Source organism: Pan troglodytes, chromosome 20, assembly GCF_028858775.2.
Source record: "Pan troglodytes isolate AG18354 chromosome 20, NHGRI_mPanTro3-v2.0_pri, whole genome shotgun sequence".
NCBI lineage: Eukaryota > Metazoa > Chordata > Mammalia > Primates > Hominidae > Pan > Pan troglodytes.
In genome coordinates this window covers 47,040,042-47,055,169 of record NC_072418.2, presented here as the reverse complement: position 1 = coordinate 47,055,169, position 15,128 = coordinate 47,040,042, and the positions used below count along the sequence as shown (strand labels likewise).

Sequence of the window (15,128 nt, the reverse complement as noted above, 5' to 3'; positions counted from 1 at the left end):
GTCGTCCTTCCCTCTCCCTGGGTGCCCAAGAGAAAATACCGTATAGAAAGGAATTCCTGAAGTCTAAACCCCTCTAGTGAGGACAGGAGTGTTACTGGAAAGGGAACAAGCGAGATGATACACTCTTCAAATAAGTTTTGCCAGTGGTAAGAAGTGACATGTAGTTTTAATTTATATCTCTTGTAAAGATGGCATATTCTTGCATATTTTCAGGTGTCATTATTACATTTTTTGTAAATTGTCCAAATGTTTTGCCCACTTTCTTATTGAGTTTTTGGTTTTATCCCTCACTTTTCAAGCACTGTTCTTATATTCATGATATTAACATTTTATCTCGCAAATATTTTCTCAACAAAAACTTTTTTTCTTTATTATCTATGCAAAACATTTTAATGTATTTTATTATTTAAAACATCTCTATTGAGGTGTAATGCACAAAACGTGAAATTCACCATTTTAGGATATATGTAGTACAAATAAAAAGTTAGGAAACATTTTCATCACCCCAAAGACCCCATACCCACTAAGCAGTCACTATCTAACACTAATCTCTGTCCTATTGAATTACCTATTGTGGACATTTCATATAAATGGAATTATACATTATGGAACCTTTTGTTTCTGACACCTTTCACTTAGCATACTGCTGCTTTTTTTTTTTTTTTTTTTTTTTGAGACGGAATCTCACTCTGTGGCCAGGCTGGAGTGCAGTGGCACGATCTTAGCTCACTGCAACCTCCGCCTCCCGGGTTCAAGCGATTCTCCTGCCTCAGCCTCCCGAGTAGCTGGGACTACAGGCACCCGCCACCGCGCCCGGCTAATTTTTCTGTATTTTTAGTAGAGACGGGGTTTCACCGTGTTAGCCAGGATGGTCTCGATCTCTTGACCTCGTGATCCTCCCGCCTCGGCCTCCCAAAGTGCTGGGATTACAGGCGTGAACCACCACGCCCTGCCAGCATACTGCTTTTAAAGTTCATCCACATCACAGCATGTACCAGTACTTCATAATATTTTATGTTTCTGCTACGATTTTTTTTTTGTTTGCTTTGTCTTGTTTTGTTTTGAGATGGGGTTTCCTTCTTGATGCCCAGGCTGGAGTGCAATGGCACGATCTCAGCTCACTGCAACCTCCGCCTCCTGGGTTAAAACGATTCTCCTGCCTCAGCCTCCCAAGTAGCTGGCATTACAGCCATGCGCCACCACACCCAGATAATTGTTTTGTATTTAGTAGAGACAGGGTTTCACCAGGTTAGTCAGGCTGGTCTCGAACTCCTTACCTCAGGTGATCTGCCCACCTCAGCCTCCCAAAGTGCTGGGATTACAGGCGTGCACCACACTTTGTTTATCCATTCATTGATTGAGGGACATTTGGGTTCTTTCCACCTTTTGGCTGTAGTCAATAGTGTTGCTACAAACAGTGGTGTACAAGTATTTGTTTCATCACCTACTTTCAATTCTTTGGGGTATATACCTAGATATGAAATTTAGTGATTCATATGGTAATTCTATGTTGGGAACCACGAAACAATTTTCCACAGCAACTGCACCATTTTTACATTCCCACCTTCAGCGTGTGAGGGTAGTAATTTCTCCACATCCTCTCCAATACTTATTTTGTATATATGTATGTATAAAATATATATGTATATGTATATGTGTGCATGTATAAATTGAAAACGGGGTCTCCCTGTGTTGTGCAGGCAGAATTGCAGTGGCTATTCACAGACAACATCTCACTACTGATCAGCATGGGAGTTCTGACCTGCTGTGTTTCCACCCTGGGCCAGTTTACCTCTCCTGAGGCAACCTGGTAGTCCTCTGCTCCTGGGAGATCACCATGTTGATGTCGACTTAGTGTGGACACCCAGTGGGCATAGCTCACTACACCTCAAAACTCCTGGGCTCAAGCGATCCTCCTACTTCAGCCTCCCAAGTAGCTGGGACTGCAGGTGCCTGCCACCACATCGGCTATTTTCTGTTTTTAAAGATGATAGCTAACATAGCTGTTGTAAAATGGCATCTCATTATTGGTTTGATTTGCATTTTCCTAATGACTAATAGTTGAGCATCTTTTCACATAATTGTTGGTAACTTGTATATCTGAAATTTCTATTTGTATCTTTGCCCATTAGAAAATTGGGTGGTTTCTCCTCTTGTTATTGAGTTGTAAGAGTTCTTTCTTTCTTTCTTTTCTTTTTAAGAAACAGAGTCTCTCTTTGTTGCCCAGGCTGGAGTGCAATGGTACATCACGCCCCACTGCAGCCTTGACCTCCCAGGCTCAAACAATCCTTCTGCCTCAGCCTCCTGAGTAGCTGGGACCACAGGCATGGGTCACTATGCCTGGCTACCTTTGTTTTTTGTTGTTGTTGTTTTTTGTTTGTTTATTTCTTTCTTGTAGAGACATGGTTTTTGCCATGTTGCCCAGGCAGGCCTCAAACTCCTGGGCTCAAGTGATCCACCCATCTCAGCCTTCCAAAGTGCTGGGATTATAGGTGAGAGCCACCTCACCTGGTCTAAGAGTTCTTTATATATTCTGATACTAGAAGCCATGCTGTATGGTGTTTTCATGCTCTTGACAATGTCTCTGTATGCATAGCATTTTTTTTTTTTGCTCTAGTCCAATTTATGTGGGGTTTTTTTAGCTTGTGCATATGGTGTCTTATCTAAGAATCCATTCCAAATAAAAAGTCTTGAAGATTAACCTTTATGTTTTATTCTAAGAGTTGTATAGCTTAACCTCTTATATTTAGGTCATTGATCATTTTAATTTTTAAGTATAGTGTGAAGTGCGGATCTAACTTCATTATGTTGCATATGTATATATATTTGCCCAGCATTATTTGCTGAAGAGACTATGCTTTCTCCATTAAGCAATCTTGGATCCTTCTTGAAAATCAAGTGACTTTAGATGTATGAGTTTCTTTATGGACTCTCAATTCTATTCCATTACTATAGCTTGGTAGTAAGTTTCGAAATGGGGAAGTGGGAGCCATCCATCATGTTCCTTTAAAAAAGAAAGATTTTGTCTATTTGCCTCCATTACAATTACATATGAATTTATGAATTGATTTCTGCAAAAAAAAAAAGGCTGTTTGGATTTTGATAGTGATTGCAGTAAAACTGTAGATTGGTTTGGGTAGTACTGTCATCACAAAAATGTGAAGTCTTCCAATCCATGAATGCCTAGACAATAAGTGAATTCAGCATGATCATAGGATACATGATCAGGATACCAAAATTAATTTATATATATTATACTAGCAATGAACACGTGGAAATCAAAGTTCATACCTAGATGGAAGTTTGAAAAAAGATGTACAAGGGTTGTAAGATGAAAATTACAACACACTGATGAAGAAAATCCAATAATATTAAATGAATGGAGACACATTTCATGTTTGAGGATCGTGGGACTCAATATAGCAAAAATGTTCATTCTCCCCAAATTGATACACAGGGTTAAAATAATTACTATCAAAATTCCAGCAAGATATTTTGTAGATATAAAATTATTCTAAAATTTATAGGGAAAGGCAAAGGAACTAGAATATGAGTATGGTTAGGGTTGTCTTCACAGTTGAAAATCTTTCATTTAACCAGAGACATTATAGGGGAGACACTCTGTAAAAAGCTGGTCTCAAACTCTTAGATTCAAGTGATCCTTCTGCCTCAGCCTCCCAAAGTGCTGGAATTACAGGTGTGAGCCACCATGCCTGGTCACTTACAAGAGACTTACAAAAGTGAGGCACTAAATTAAAGTAAAAATCAATAAATTTCCTTGAAAAATGCCGTGTATAAATGTGATTATTGTATTTTCAGCTTCAGTTTGATTTCACATCACCATCAAAATCAAGGAGCACATAAAAGAAAGCAAGCTTGTTTACTTTTATTTTTATTTTTTGAGATGGAGTCTCGCTCTGTCACTCAGGCTGGAGTGCAGTGGCGCGATCTCGGCTCACTGCAACCTCCACCTCCCTGGTTCAAGCAATTCCCTTGCCTCAGCCTCCTGAGTAGCTGGGATTACAGGCACACGCCACCACCACACCCAGCTAATTTTTTTGTATTTTTAATAGTGACGGGGTTTCACCATGTTGGCCAGACTAGTCTCAAACTCCTGGCCTCAGGCACTCTGCCCACCTCGGCCTCCCAAAGCGCTGGGATTACAGGCGTGAGCCACTGCACCTGGCCGAAAGCAAGGTTATTATACTCACTTTGGCACTGGAGAAGACCTCTCATAACCAGCAGACAATTTTCTCAGAAAACCTATGTGTAATGAATGTGGACAAGGATTCAGTGATGGCTCTAGACTTGAAATTCATCACTAACTAGATTTAGGAGACAGCCCCAATATCTTTAATAAAATATATGGGCTTTAACAATAGCTGAGTTTTGCCCATTCATGAGTTTTCATCCATAAGCCCATCACCTTGTCAGTGTTGGAAACTTCAGAAATGTGATGCACCTTCAGATGGATTAAAGTCTTCACGTTTATTAAGGAGTCCATGACAATGCTACATCTTTTACAGATAATGAGTATGGTTAGGGTTGTCTTCACATTTGAAACCCTTTCATTTAACCAGAGACATTACAGGGGAGACACTCTATAAAAAGTATGTGCTTTAAATATTCCTGCTTATGTTATGTTCATCTTTATGCCAATATTTTTATGCTGTCCAATTCATCAGATTTTCTTTGTTGTTTAGTGATTTCCACGCCCCCCCCCCCCCCCGCCAAAATACTAGCCTTCCCAAGTTTGTGGAAACAGTGTACTATTTTGTTATAGAAACTAAAGAAGATCAATCAGGGGTGGTGGTCCATGCCTGTAGTCCCAGCTTCTCAGGGGGTTGAAGCAAGAGGATCACTTAGGCCCAGGAGTTCGAGGCTATAGGGCACTGTAACTGCATCTGTGAATAAGCAATCCAGCCTGGGCAACACCGAGAGACCCCATCTCAAAAACAAAACAAAACAAAACAAAATGCTGTGCGCATGGCTCAGGCCTGTAATCCCAGCACTTTGGAAGGCTGAGGAGGGAGAATCGCTTGAGCCCAGGAGTTTGAGACCAATTTGGGCAACATAGTGAGACCCCATCTCTACAACAAAAATTTAGCCAGGCGTGTTGTTGCATGCCTATAGTCCCAGCTTTTGAGGGGCTGAGGCAGAAGGATTTCTTGAGCCTGGGAGGTCAAGGCTGCAGGGAGCCGTGATCATTCCACTGCATGCCAGTCTGGGTGACAGAGCAAGACTGTCTCAAAAGAAAAAAAGAAAAAGCCAATTCTTGCCTAATAATGGTCAGAGTTTATAGTGGTACAACCAGTTTGAAATACTTTTCGGAAGTATCTACTAAAATTAACATATTCATACCTTATAACTCTTTGCTGTCACATATATCACATTATTAAGGTTTCTCTACAGAACAGACACTGAATTTGAAGATGTGAGCCCTGACTGAAGCATGTACCACAATTTCCACACTTCCATGGTTTTTCTCCAGTGTAGATCCTCTTATGCATATCAGCATTCAAGTGATCCAGCAATCCCACTACTAGCTGTATATCCAAAGGAAAGGAAATCAGTGTGTTGAACTCCTATCTGCACTCCTATATTTATTATAGTACTATTTGCAATAGCTAACATATGGAACCAATCTAAGTGTTCATCAACAGAAAATGGTAAAGAAAATGTGGCATACATACACAAAGGTACACTATTTAACCATAAAAAATAATAAAATTCTGTCATTTATGGCAAGATAAAGATAAGCTTTGGAGAACATGATGTTGAGTGATGTAAATTCAGGCCCAGAAAGATAAATACCACATGTTCTCACACATATGTGGAAGCTAAAAAGTTGACATCATAGAAGCAGCATAGCATTGGCTGGGCACGGTGGCTCATGCCTGTAATCCCAGCACTTTGGGAGGCCAAGGCAGGTGGACCATTTGAGTCTGGGAGTTCAAGGCTAGCCTGGCCAATGTGGTGAAACCCCATCTTTACTAAAAATACAAAAATTTTTAGGCATGGTGGGCATGGTGGCTCACGCCTGTAATCCCAGCACTTTGGGAGGCTGAGGTGGGCGGATCATCTGAAGTCAGGAGTTCAAGTCCAGGTTGGCCAATATGGCAAAACCCCATCTCTACTAAAAATACAACAATTAGTCAGGTGTGGTGGCGGGGGCCTGTAGTCCCAGCTACTCGGGAGGCCAAGGCAGGGAGAATCGTTTGAACCCGGGAGGCAGAGGTTGCAGTGAGCCGAGATCAGGCCATTGCACTCCATACTGGGCGACAGAGCAATACTCTGTCTCAAAAAAAAAAAAAAAGTACAAAAATTAGCTGGGCGTGGTGGCGCGTGCCTGTAATCCCTGCTACTCAGGAGGTTTAGGCAGGAGAATCGCTTGAACCCAGGAGGTGGAGGCTGCAGTGAGAAAGGATCATGCCACTACACTCAAGCCTGGATGACTCTGTTCTCAAAAAAAAAAAAAAAAAGCAGAAGCAGCATGGCATAGCAATTACTAGAAGGGAAAAGTAGGAGAGAGGGTGGATGATGAAAGATTGGTTAACAGATATGAAAGTATAGTAAGATGATGAAAGGAACAAGTTCTAGTGTTCCACAGCACTAAAGGTGACTATACTTAATAATAACTTATTTTCAAATAACTAGAACAGCAGTTTTTGAAGGTTCAAAACACAAAGAAATGATAAATGATCAACACAAATAAATGATAAAGGAGGTGATGGATATGCTAATAACACTGATTTGATCATTATACATTGTATACATGTATTGAAATATGCTGTAACCCATAAATATGGACAATAATTATATATCATTTAAAAATAATGATAAAATCATATCTAGATTCAAGCGCCTCTTGTAGCGCTTCCCACAGTCCTCACATTTGGATGTTTTTTCTCCACTGTGGTCTCTTTGTTGGTCTTGAAGGCATGAACTGTGCTCACTGCTCTTCCCACAATCCTCACATTGGAATAGTTTTTCTCTGCTGTGGAGTCTTTGATGGGTTAGATGAGTTGAGGCCCATCTGAATCCCTTTCCACACTCCTCACATTTGTAAGGCTTTTCTCCAGTGTGAATTCTTTGATGGAAACGAAGTTTTGAATTCTCAGTAAACCTCTTCCCACACTCTTCACATTTGAATGGTTTTTCTCCAGTATGGAGTCTCTTATGTCTCAAAATACCTGAGGCCCACCTGAAGCTCTTTCCACATTCCTTACAATTATAAGGTCTCTCTCCCGTGTGGACCCTCTGGTGCAAGTCAAGATTAAACTTACTAATGTAGCCCTTCCCACACTTCTGACATTTATACAGTTCTTCTTCTCTGTAGGCTCTCTGATGTGAATGGCCCTGTGAATTCATATAAAATCTCTTCCCACATCCGTCGCACTTGAATGTTGTTTCTCCATTGTGGACCCGCTGATGTCTTGAAAGACATGAGGACCACCTGAAGCCCTTCCCACATACATTACAATTATACGGTTTGTCTCCTGTATGGTCCATCTGATGCTTACAAAGATCTTGCCTACAAGTGAAGCTCCTTCCACATTCTTCACATTTGTATGGTTTCTCTTTTGTGTGGTCCATGCAATGACTATTAAGTGCTGATCTCTGACCAAAGCTATTACTACAGGTATCACATCTAAATGATTTCTCTTGCATGTGGACCATGGAATGCCTATTAAGATTTGATCTACTATGGAAGCTCTTACCACATATATAACATTTGAATGGCTTCTCCCCAGTATGGATTCTTTGATGTTCCCGAAGCTGGGAATTGTGAATGAAGGCCTTCCCACATTCCTCACAAATATGAGGTTTTTCTCCTGTGTGTAATTTGCAATGAACATACATTCCTGATCTACGGCTGAAACTTTTCCCACACTGCTCACATTTGAATGGTTTCTCTCCAGTGTGGATTCTCTGATGAGTTTGCAGTTGTGAGTTCTGACTAAATGCCTTACTACACACATCACACTTATAGCGTTTCTCTCCCATGTGAACTTTCTGATGAAGACAAAGAGCTGAGCTATAACAGAATCTCTTCCTGTACTCATTACATGTATGGGATATCTTTCCTGAGTGTAATTGTTGATGAAGATCAAGGATGGAGACATCACTGAAGAATTTTTTACACTTCCCATGCTCAGAAGGTGTCTCTCCTATGTGAATTATAGATAGTCCTGCATCAACCTGGGAGGGGACATCACCTTGTGTGGAGAACTGAGAGCTACTTATGGAGTCTTGAGGTCTAGTTAACTCACTTGCAGTTTGTTCCCAGATTTGCTGGCAAGACCACTCTTCCTGTGGTCCTGTTTCTGGAACAGACTCCAACTCAGTTTGGATCTTGCCTCCTATAAGGACACAGAATTAAGAGATGTGGGTAAGTGAAACCTTTGTTCAGTGTTTTCAGGATTTCACTTAGGACATGGCCCGAAACTTTACTGAATACAAGGAAGGTACAGTTTGTGTTTTCCAAGTGCATCACGGTCTCTCGTTGTCACGAAACCAATTTTGAATGACATAATGTCTCATACGTGGTAGAAATGAAAGACTTAATTTAAAATATTAACATAATACAGTTAATGTGTTACTATTTCTACCAATTTCCTAGTTAGTCTAAAATCTTGCGTGGTATATTATGTAACTACTAAATTATATATATGATGAATCAGAAGGAACGTTAAGGGTAGGAGGACTTCAAGATGGCTGACTAAAGACACCTAGAGCTTGCGTCCTCCACAAAGAGCCAAAATAATGAGTAGTGCTCACTTCAGCAGCACATATGGTAAAACTGGAATGATCAACCCCTGCGCAAGGCTGATATGCAAATTCATGAAGTGTTCTATATATTTTATTACTAAAAAATTTAAAAAGCAAATAGATACTCATACATCAAATAGCATCTAAGAGGGATCACTGGAATTCAGCAGAGAAGTGACAGGAAACACCCGAAGCACAAAAGGAGAGCGAAGGGAGGTAGCCCTTCTGGCCGTGATCACCTGAAAGCCGGGAAAGGCTCCTAGTGCTGGGAAAGGGTAAGTGAGAGAGCCCTAGTGGTTTACATTTCTGCTGTGGACTCCAGCAATCAGCCATGAGAGAGGCCCTCGACCCCTGTGGGCCCTGAGACTAGCACAGGGGGCTACCTGGAGTCCATGCAATGGCACTCAGAGAGGGTGCTCATGATGGGACCCACACACTTCCCAAGACTCAAGCAGCTATGGCACAGCGCTATTTTGAGAGCTGCACCCCCACCAGACTGCATCTTACCCTGGGGCCCAACAGCCTTTGCATCTCCAAATCCCTGAAGCCCCATCGACTTGCCCCCACATCCACCCCGAGGGTTACAATAATGCCTGTTAGACCCAGCAGTATGGCAGAGTCCCCAGCAATCTAGGCCACATAGTGTCCCATACTCTGGGGAATGGGCCATGCAGGACACCAGGGAGGCTGCCCCCAGTACAGTACAAAGGGACCCAAAGTGTGTGCACTCACCAGAGCTTGAAAGCTGCCTGTCTGGGGCTGCTGCCTCTAATGGCAATGCTACCTCACCCCCAGCAGCAGGGCCACTGTACACTCATATGTGTTCTCATTCTGAGGAAAGTTTCTCTGCACACTCTGCCACTGCCACCCAAGCACACCTCCTAAAGGCATGGGGAGTCCCTTGCACTGCCCACCACAACCTGTGCCCGTGCACAGGACAAGCCCACTTCACTTGGTACTACCCATCTCAGTGCCAGAGCATGACACAGAGGGACCTGGGGATTGCTCTACCCTGTGTTGCCTCAGGCACATGTGTGCACAAACAGGAGACCTGACAAAGACCCAGCTTGTGTGCTGCCAGTGCTGGAGCATGCCATCTGGGGACCTAGGGATCACACCGCCTCTTCCACCACAGCCTACATCTGCCTGCACCACTGAAAGGCCTGAGGACAGGCTCACCTGGCCTGGCGTCATTCCTCCACTACCTAAGCATACCACCTGGGGCTGTTGAGATCACCCTGCCATGTTGGTTGCCCCAGGCATGAGCATGTACCATGCAGGGAGCTTTACAACAGACCCAGAACCCTGCCGCAGGTGCCCAAGCATGCTGTCTGGAGACCTAAGGATTTCCCTGCCCTGATCACCACCACTGGCATCTGTGTACTCCTCCTAGTGACCTGAGGACAGGTCCTACAAGCCTGCTGCCACCATCACCGCTGACACTCACCTGCACACACCATGTGGGGGCCTCAGGACTGGCCCACCCAGCCCATCACCACTACCTCTAACACCGGTACACATAGCCTTGAAACCTGAGGGTTATCTTGCCACCACTATTGGGTACTATGCTCAGTACCTGGGTGACAGGATCATTTGCAATGCAAACCTCAGCATCACACAATATACCCAGGTAACAAACCTGCACATGTACCCCCTGAATCTTAAAATAAAAATTGAACAGCTAAAAGTCCTCCTCTTAAGACATTCCATTCCAGTGGGTAGAGATGACAGCGAAATAGAAATATGTAAGACACAGTATAAGACAACACCAGAAGGGTAAAGATAGGATGGTATTCCATTCCATATATATATATATATATATATATTTCTTTATTTATTTTTTGAGACAGAGTCTCATTCTGTCACCCAGGCTAGAGTGTAGTGGCACAATCCCAGCTCACTACAACCTCTGGCTCCTGGGTTCAAGTGATTCTCACGCCTCAGCCACCCGAGTAGCTGGGATTACAGGACTGTGCTACCACACCCAGCTAATTTTTGTATTTTTAGTAGAGTCAGGTTTTGCCATGCTGGCCAGGCTGGTCTCAAACTCCTGGCCTCATGCTATCTGCCTGCCTCAGCCTCCCAAAGTGCTGGGATTACAGGTGTGAGCCACCACGCCTGGCTGGTATTTTAAATAGAGTGGTCAGAGAAGGCCTTTCTCATGATATTAAAACTGAACAGAGACCAGAATAAAGGAAGGGTCAGAAGGTCTTGAGGTGAAAGAGTATTCCAATCAGAAAGAAGAGCATATATAAACTCTAAGACAGAAGCTTCTGTAGTAGACAGAACAATGGTCCTTGAAAGATGTCCACATCCAATTCCCAGGACCTATGAACCTGTTATGTTATATAGCAAGAGATATTAAGGCTGCAGATGCAATTAAGGTCACTAGTCAGCTAAAGAGAGAGTAAGAAGGTCATTCTAGATTATGCAGGAGTGACCAATCCAATCGCAAGGGACCCGAAATGTGGAAAACAGAGGCTTAAGAAGGGTGGCAGCATGACTATGGAAGAATGGTTAGAGATGCAATGTAGCTGCTTTTGAAGATGGAGGAAGGGAGACAAGAGCCAAGGAGTGTGGACAGTGCCTAGGGATTGGTAAAATAAAGTGAAGGCTTCTCCCCAAGAACATCTAGACAGGAACAAAGCCCTAGGGACACCCTGATTTTTGTCCAGTGAGATGTGTCAGACTTCAGGTCTGAAGAACAGAAAGATAATTGTTTGTTGTTTAATCTGCTAAGTGTGTGGTCACTGGGTGACAGCAACAGGCAATACAGTGTCCTTGGCAGGATGGAGAAACAGCAGGGAGTACAACATGGCTGGAAAATGGAGATGTAGTCAGAGAGGCAGTGGGGGATGAAGAGCAGATCAAGGGTCTCTAAAAGGCACTTAAAGCAGTTGTAACATTAACACAAATAAGAAGCCATAAAGGCTTTTAAGCTGAGGAATGGCAATCTGACTTACATTCCCTAAGGATCACTTTGGCTGCTATGAGGAAAACAGATGTCAGGGTGGGAAGAGGGGGTGGGGGAGCAGGACAACCAGCAGGAAGGAGGTAAGAATCCAGGAAACAGGTTTGGCCATTTACACCAGGGCAATGGAGTTGGGCAATGGGCAGAAGTAAAACAGATGGAAGGGTCGCGTACAAGGATGCATCGTTGCTTGGTTCTTACCTGAATTCCCTTCTCTTTGGGTTGCTGTCTCCATGATCCAAAACTTTTCTTCTCTTTGGAAGTGAAAAGTATCTCTGTGGGAAAGTTGATGCCCTGTGAACAAAGTCACATGCTTAATCCCAATACATCTTAGGTAAAATTTACTAGAAATTTAGGTTCTCACTGCACACTTGAACTTGAACGCTGATATGGTTTGGCGGTGTCCCCAAATCTCATCTTGAATTGTAGTTCCCATAATCCCCACATGTCATAAGAGGGAGCTGGTGGGAGGTAATTAAATCATGGGGGCAGTTTCCTCCATGCTGTTCTCGTGATAGTGGATGAGTTCTCACGAGATCTGATGGTTTTATTTTATTTATGTTTTTGTTTGTTTGTTTGTTTGGTTTTTGAGACGGAGTCTGGCTCTGTCGCCCAGCTGGAGTGCAGTGACGCGATCTCGGCTCACTGCAAGCTCCGCCTCCCAGGTTCACGCCATTTACCCGCCTCAGCCTCCTGAGTAGCTGGGACTACAGACGCCCGCCACCACGCCCGGCAATTTTTTTTGTATTTTTAGTAGAGACGGGGTTTCACCGTGTTAGCCAGGATGGTCTCCATCTCCCAACCTCGTGATCTGCCCTCCTTGGCCTCCCAAAGTGCTGGGATTACAGGCATGAGCCACCGCGCCCGGCCCTATCTGATGGTTTTATAAGGGGCCTTTTCCCCTTTGCTCGGCACTTCTTCCTGCTGCAATATGAAAAAGGTGCCTTTCTTCCCATCGGCTTTCCACCATGACTGTAAGTTTCCTGAGGCCTTCCCAGCCATGCAGAACTGTGAGTCAATGAAATGTCTTTTCTTAAATTACCCAGTCTTGGGTATTTCTTCATAGCAGCATAAGAACAAACTAACACAAACACCCTAGGATACAAAGCCATTCCTGGGGCCTGATGTTCCATTACAGAGGGTGCCTGTGCTCACCCACTGATAGCAGGTTTCTGAAGTTCTCCAGCATGACATCTCGATACAGCTTCCTCTGGGAAACGTCCAGCAGCCCCAGCTCCTCCTCGGTGAAGACCACAGCCACATCCTTGAAGGTCACTGCCTCCTACAACATCAAACGTATGCAATCTCAATCTCATGACCAGTGATTCCTGGGAGAAGGGTGGCAATGAGCAGGTGAAGGGGATGGGTGAGAAGTTGCTGTGGATCTTGAAAGATGTAGGTCAACGTACAGATTTCCCATTCATTCTGTCTGTATCCTCGCAATGACACTGATTTTCCAGAGCTCCACCAGAAGTGCAATGATGAAAAAGTCCCATAGGTTTACTTTGTGCACTTATTAAGTCTCCTTGTAAGTAACCCTCTAGGACTCTAAATGCAGCATCCTGGGCTGCACATATATAGGTTTCAATGAATCTTGCCAGTTGCTCCAGCAACATTTAGCAATTCAGTCTTAACTTTGTTTGATAATGCCCAGGGTTCTCGTACTTGAACCCTGGATGTAATCATTTTCCTTTCTTTCTTTTTATTTTTTGAGACAGAGTCTCGCTCTGTCGCCCAGGCTGGAGTGCAGTGGCGCAATTTCAGCTCACTGCAACCCCTGCCTCCTGGATTCAAGCAATTCTCCTGCCTCAGCCTCCTGAATAGCTGGGATTATAGGCACCTGCCACCATGCCCAGCTAATTTTGTATTTTTAGTAGAGACCATGTTGGCCAGGCTGGTTACGAACTCCCGACCTCAGGCGATTTGCCGGCCTCGGCCTCCCAAAGCGCTGGGATTACAGGCATGAGCCACCACACCCGGCCCATTTTTTTTTAATATCTGCCAAACTAACAAGTTTACGGTGACCTGTGTGGGACAGCCATGGAGTGGGTCCTCTGTATTCAAGACGCAAACTACATATATTAATTGCAGCATTGAATGTCATGATCTGGAGCCAGTGTGCCTATGATCACACTGAGTGTGTGTGCTCACTCACAAGGCTCAATCCCAAGGCTCTGTGCCTTTGCCTTCCCAGCCACGTGACCTTGGATAAGTGTGCCTACATGCATTCGTTTCCTTTCTGTATAAAGACTGTCACATCAGTTTTCTCCAGGAATAAGCAAGAGAATATAAATGGGGAAGGTCTGTGGCACAGACTAGGTCTTTAATTAACATTAGTTAATTTTATTACCTTTTTGTCTTTTTTTTGAGACGGAGTTTCGCTCTTGTTGCCCAGGCTGGAGTGCAATGGCGGCAAACTCAGCTCACGGCAACCTCCGCCTCCCCAGTTCAAGCAATTCTCCTGCCCCAGCCTCCTGAGTAGCTGGGATTACAAGCATGCGCCACCATGCCCAGCTAGTTTTGTATTTTTAATAGAGATGGGGTTTCTCTTTTTTTGCTGTTTTTTTTTTGTTTTGTTTTGTTTTTTGAGACGGAGTCTCACTCTGTCCCCAGGCTGGAGTGCAGTGGCACGATCTGGGCTCACTGCTAGCTCCGCCTCCTGGGTTCACACCATTCTCCTGCCTCAGCCTCCCGAGTAGCTGGGACTACAGGCGCCCACCACCACACCCGGCTAATGTTTTGTATTTTTAGTAGAGACAGGGTTGCATTATGTTAGCCAGGATGGTCTCGATCTCCTCACCTCGTGATCCGCCTGCCTCGGCCTCCCAAAGTGCTGGGATTACAGGCATGAGCCACCACACCCGGTGGAGATGGGGTTTCTCCATGTTGGTCAGGCTGGTCTCAAACTCCCGACCTCAGGTGACCTGCCCACCTCAGCCCCGCAAAGTGCTGGGAATATGGGCGTGAGCCACCACACCTGGCTGGTAATGTCCTTTATTCGTATTTCTTTGGATTTTTTATTATAACTTTCATTATAGTTATCTATTTCATTTCATGTCTGCATACTATTACAGGGAACTGATGATCTATCTTTATTCTAAATAATGAATATTTAATTTTATGTAGTTTTCATTAATACCAATCCTGCAAAGAAAATCATGTATGTGGACCTTACTCTCCCGTCTGATCATTGAAAATAATTTTGGCCAGGTATGGTGGCTCATGCGTGTAATCCCAGCACTTTTGGAGGCCGAGACAAGCAAATCATTTGACCTCTGGAGTTCGAGACCAGCCTTGGCAACATAGCAAAACTCCGTCTCTACAAAATATACAAAAATTAGCCAGGCATGGTGGCACGTGACTATAATCCCAGACACTTGGGAGG

General features: G+C 43.8%; 1 protein-coding gene and 1 pseudogene across 4 annotated transcripts in view; one reads left to right on the top strand and one right to left on the bottom strand.

Annotated features, from left to right (window-relative positions):
- Positions 1-4,469: 4,469 nt before the first annotated feature.
- The window catches only part of ZNF284 (zinc finger protein 284), a 38,245-nt gene continuing 27,586 nt past the window's right edge, over positions 4,470-15,128 (bottom strand). For 3 of the 4 annotated variants that reach the window (XM_001146572.8, XM_016936116.4, XM_016936117.4), the window contains exons 3-5: positions 12,899-13,025; positions 11,945-12,037; positions 4,470-8,363 (exon numbers count right to left, since the gene is read on the bottom strand). In XM_001146572.8, coding sequence (XP_001146572.5) covers positions 6,817-8,363; positions 11,945-12,037; positions 12,899-13,025 — 1,767 coding nt within the window. In that variant the 3' untranslated portion in view covers positions 4,470-6,816. The remainder of the gene's footprint in view (positions 8,364-11,944; positions 12,038-12,898; positions 13,026-15,128) is intronic. The other variant, XM_063801854.1, reaches the window with a different exon arrangement.
- Positions 8,774-8,864, top strand: LOC112206482 (U6 spliceosomal RNA; annotated as a pseudogene).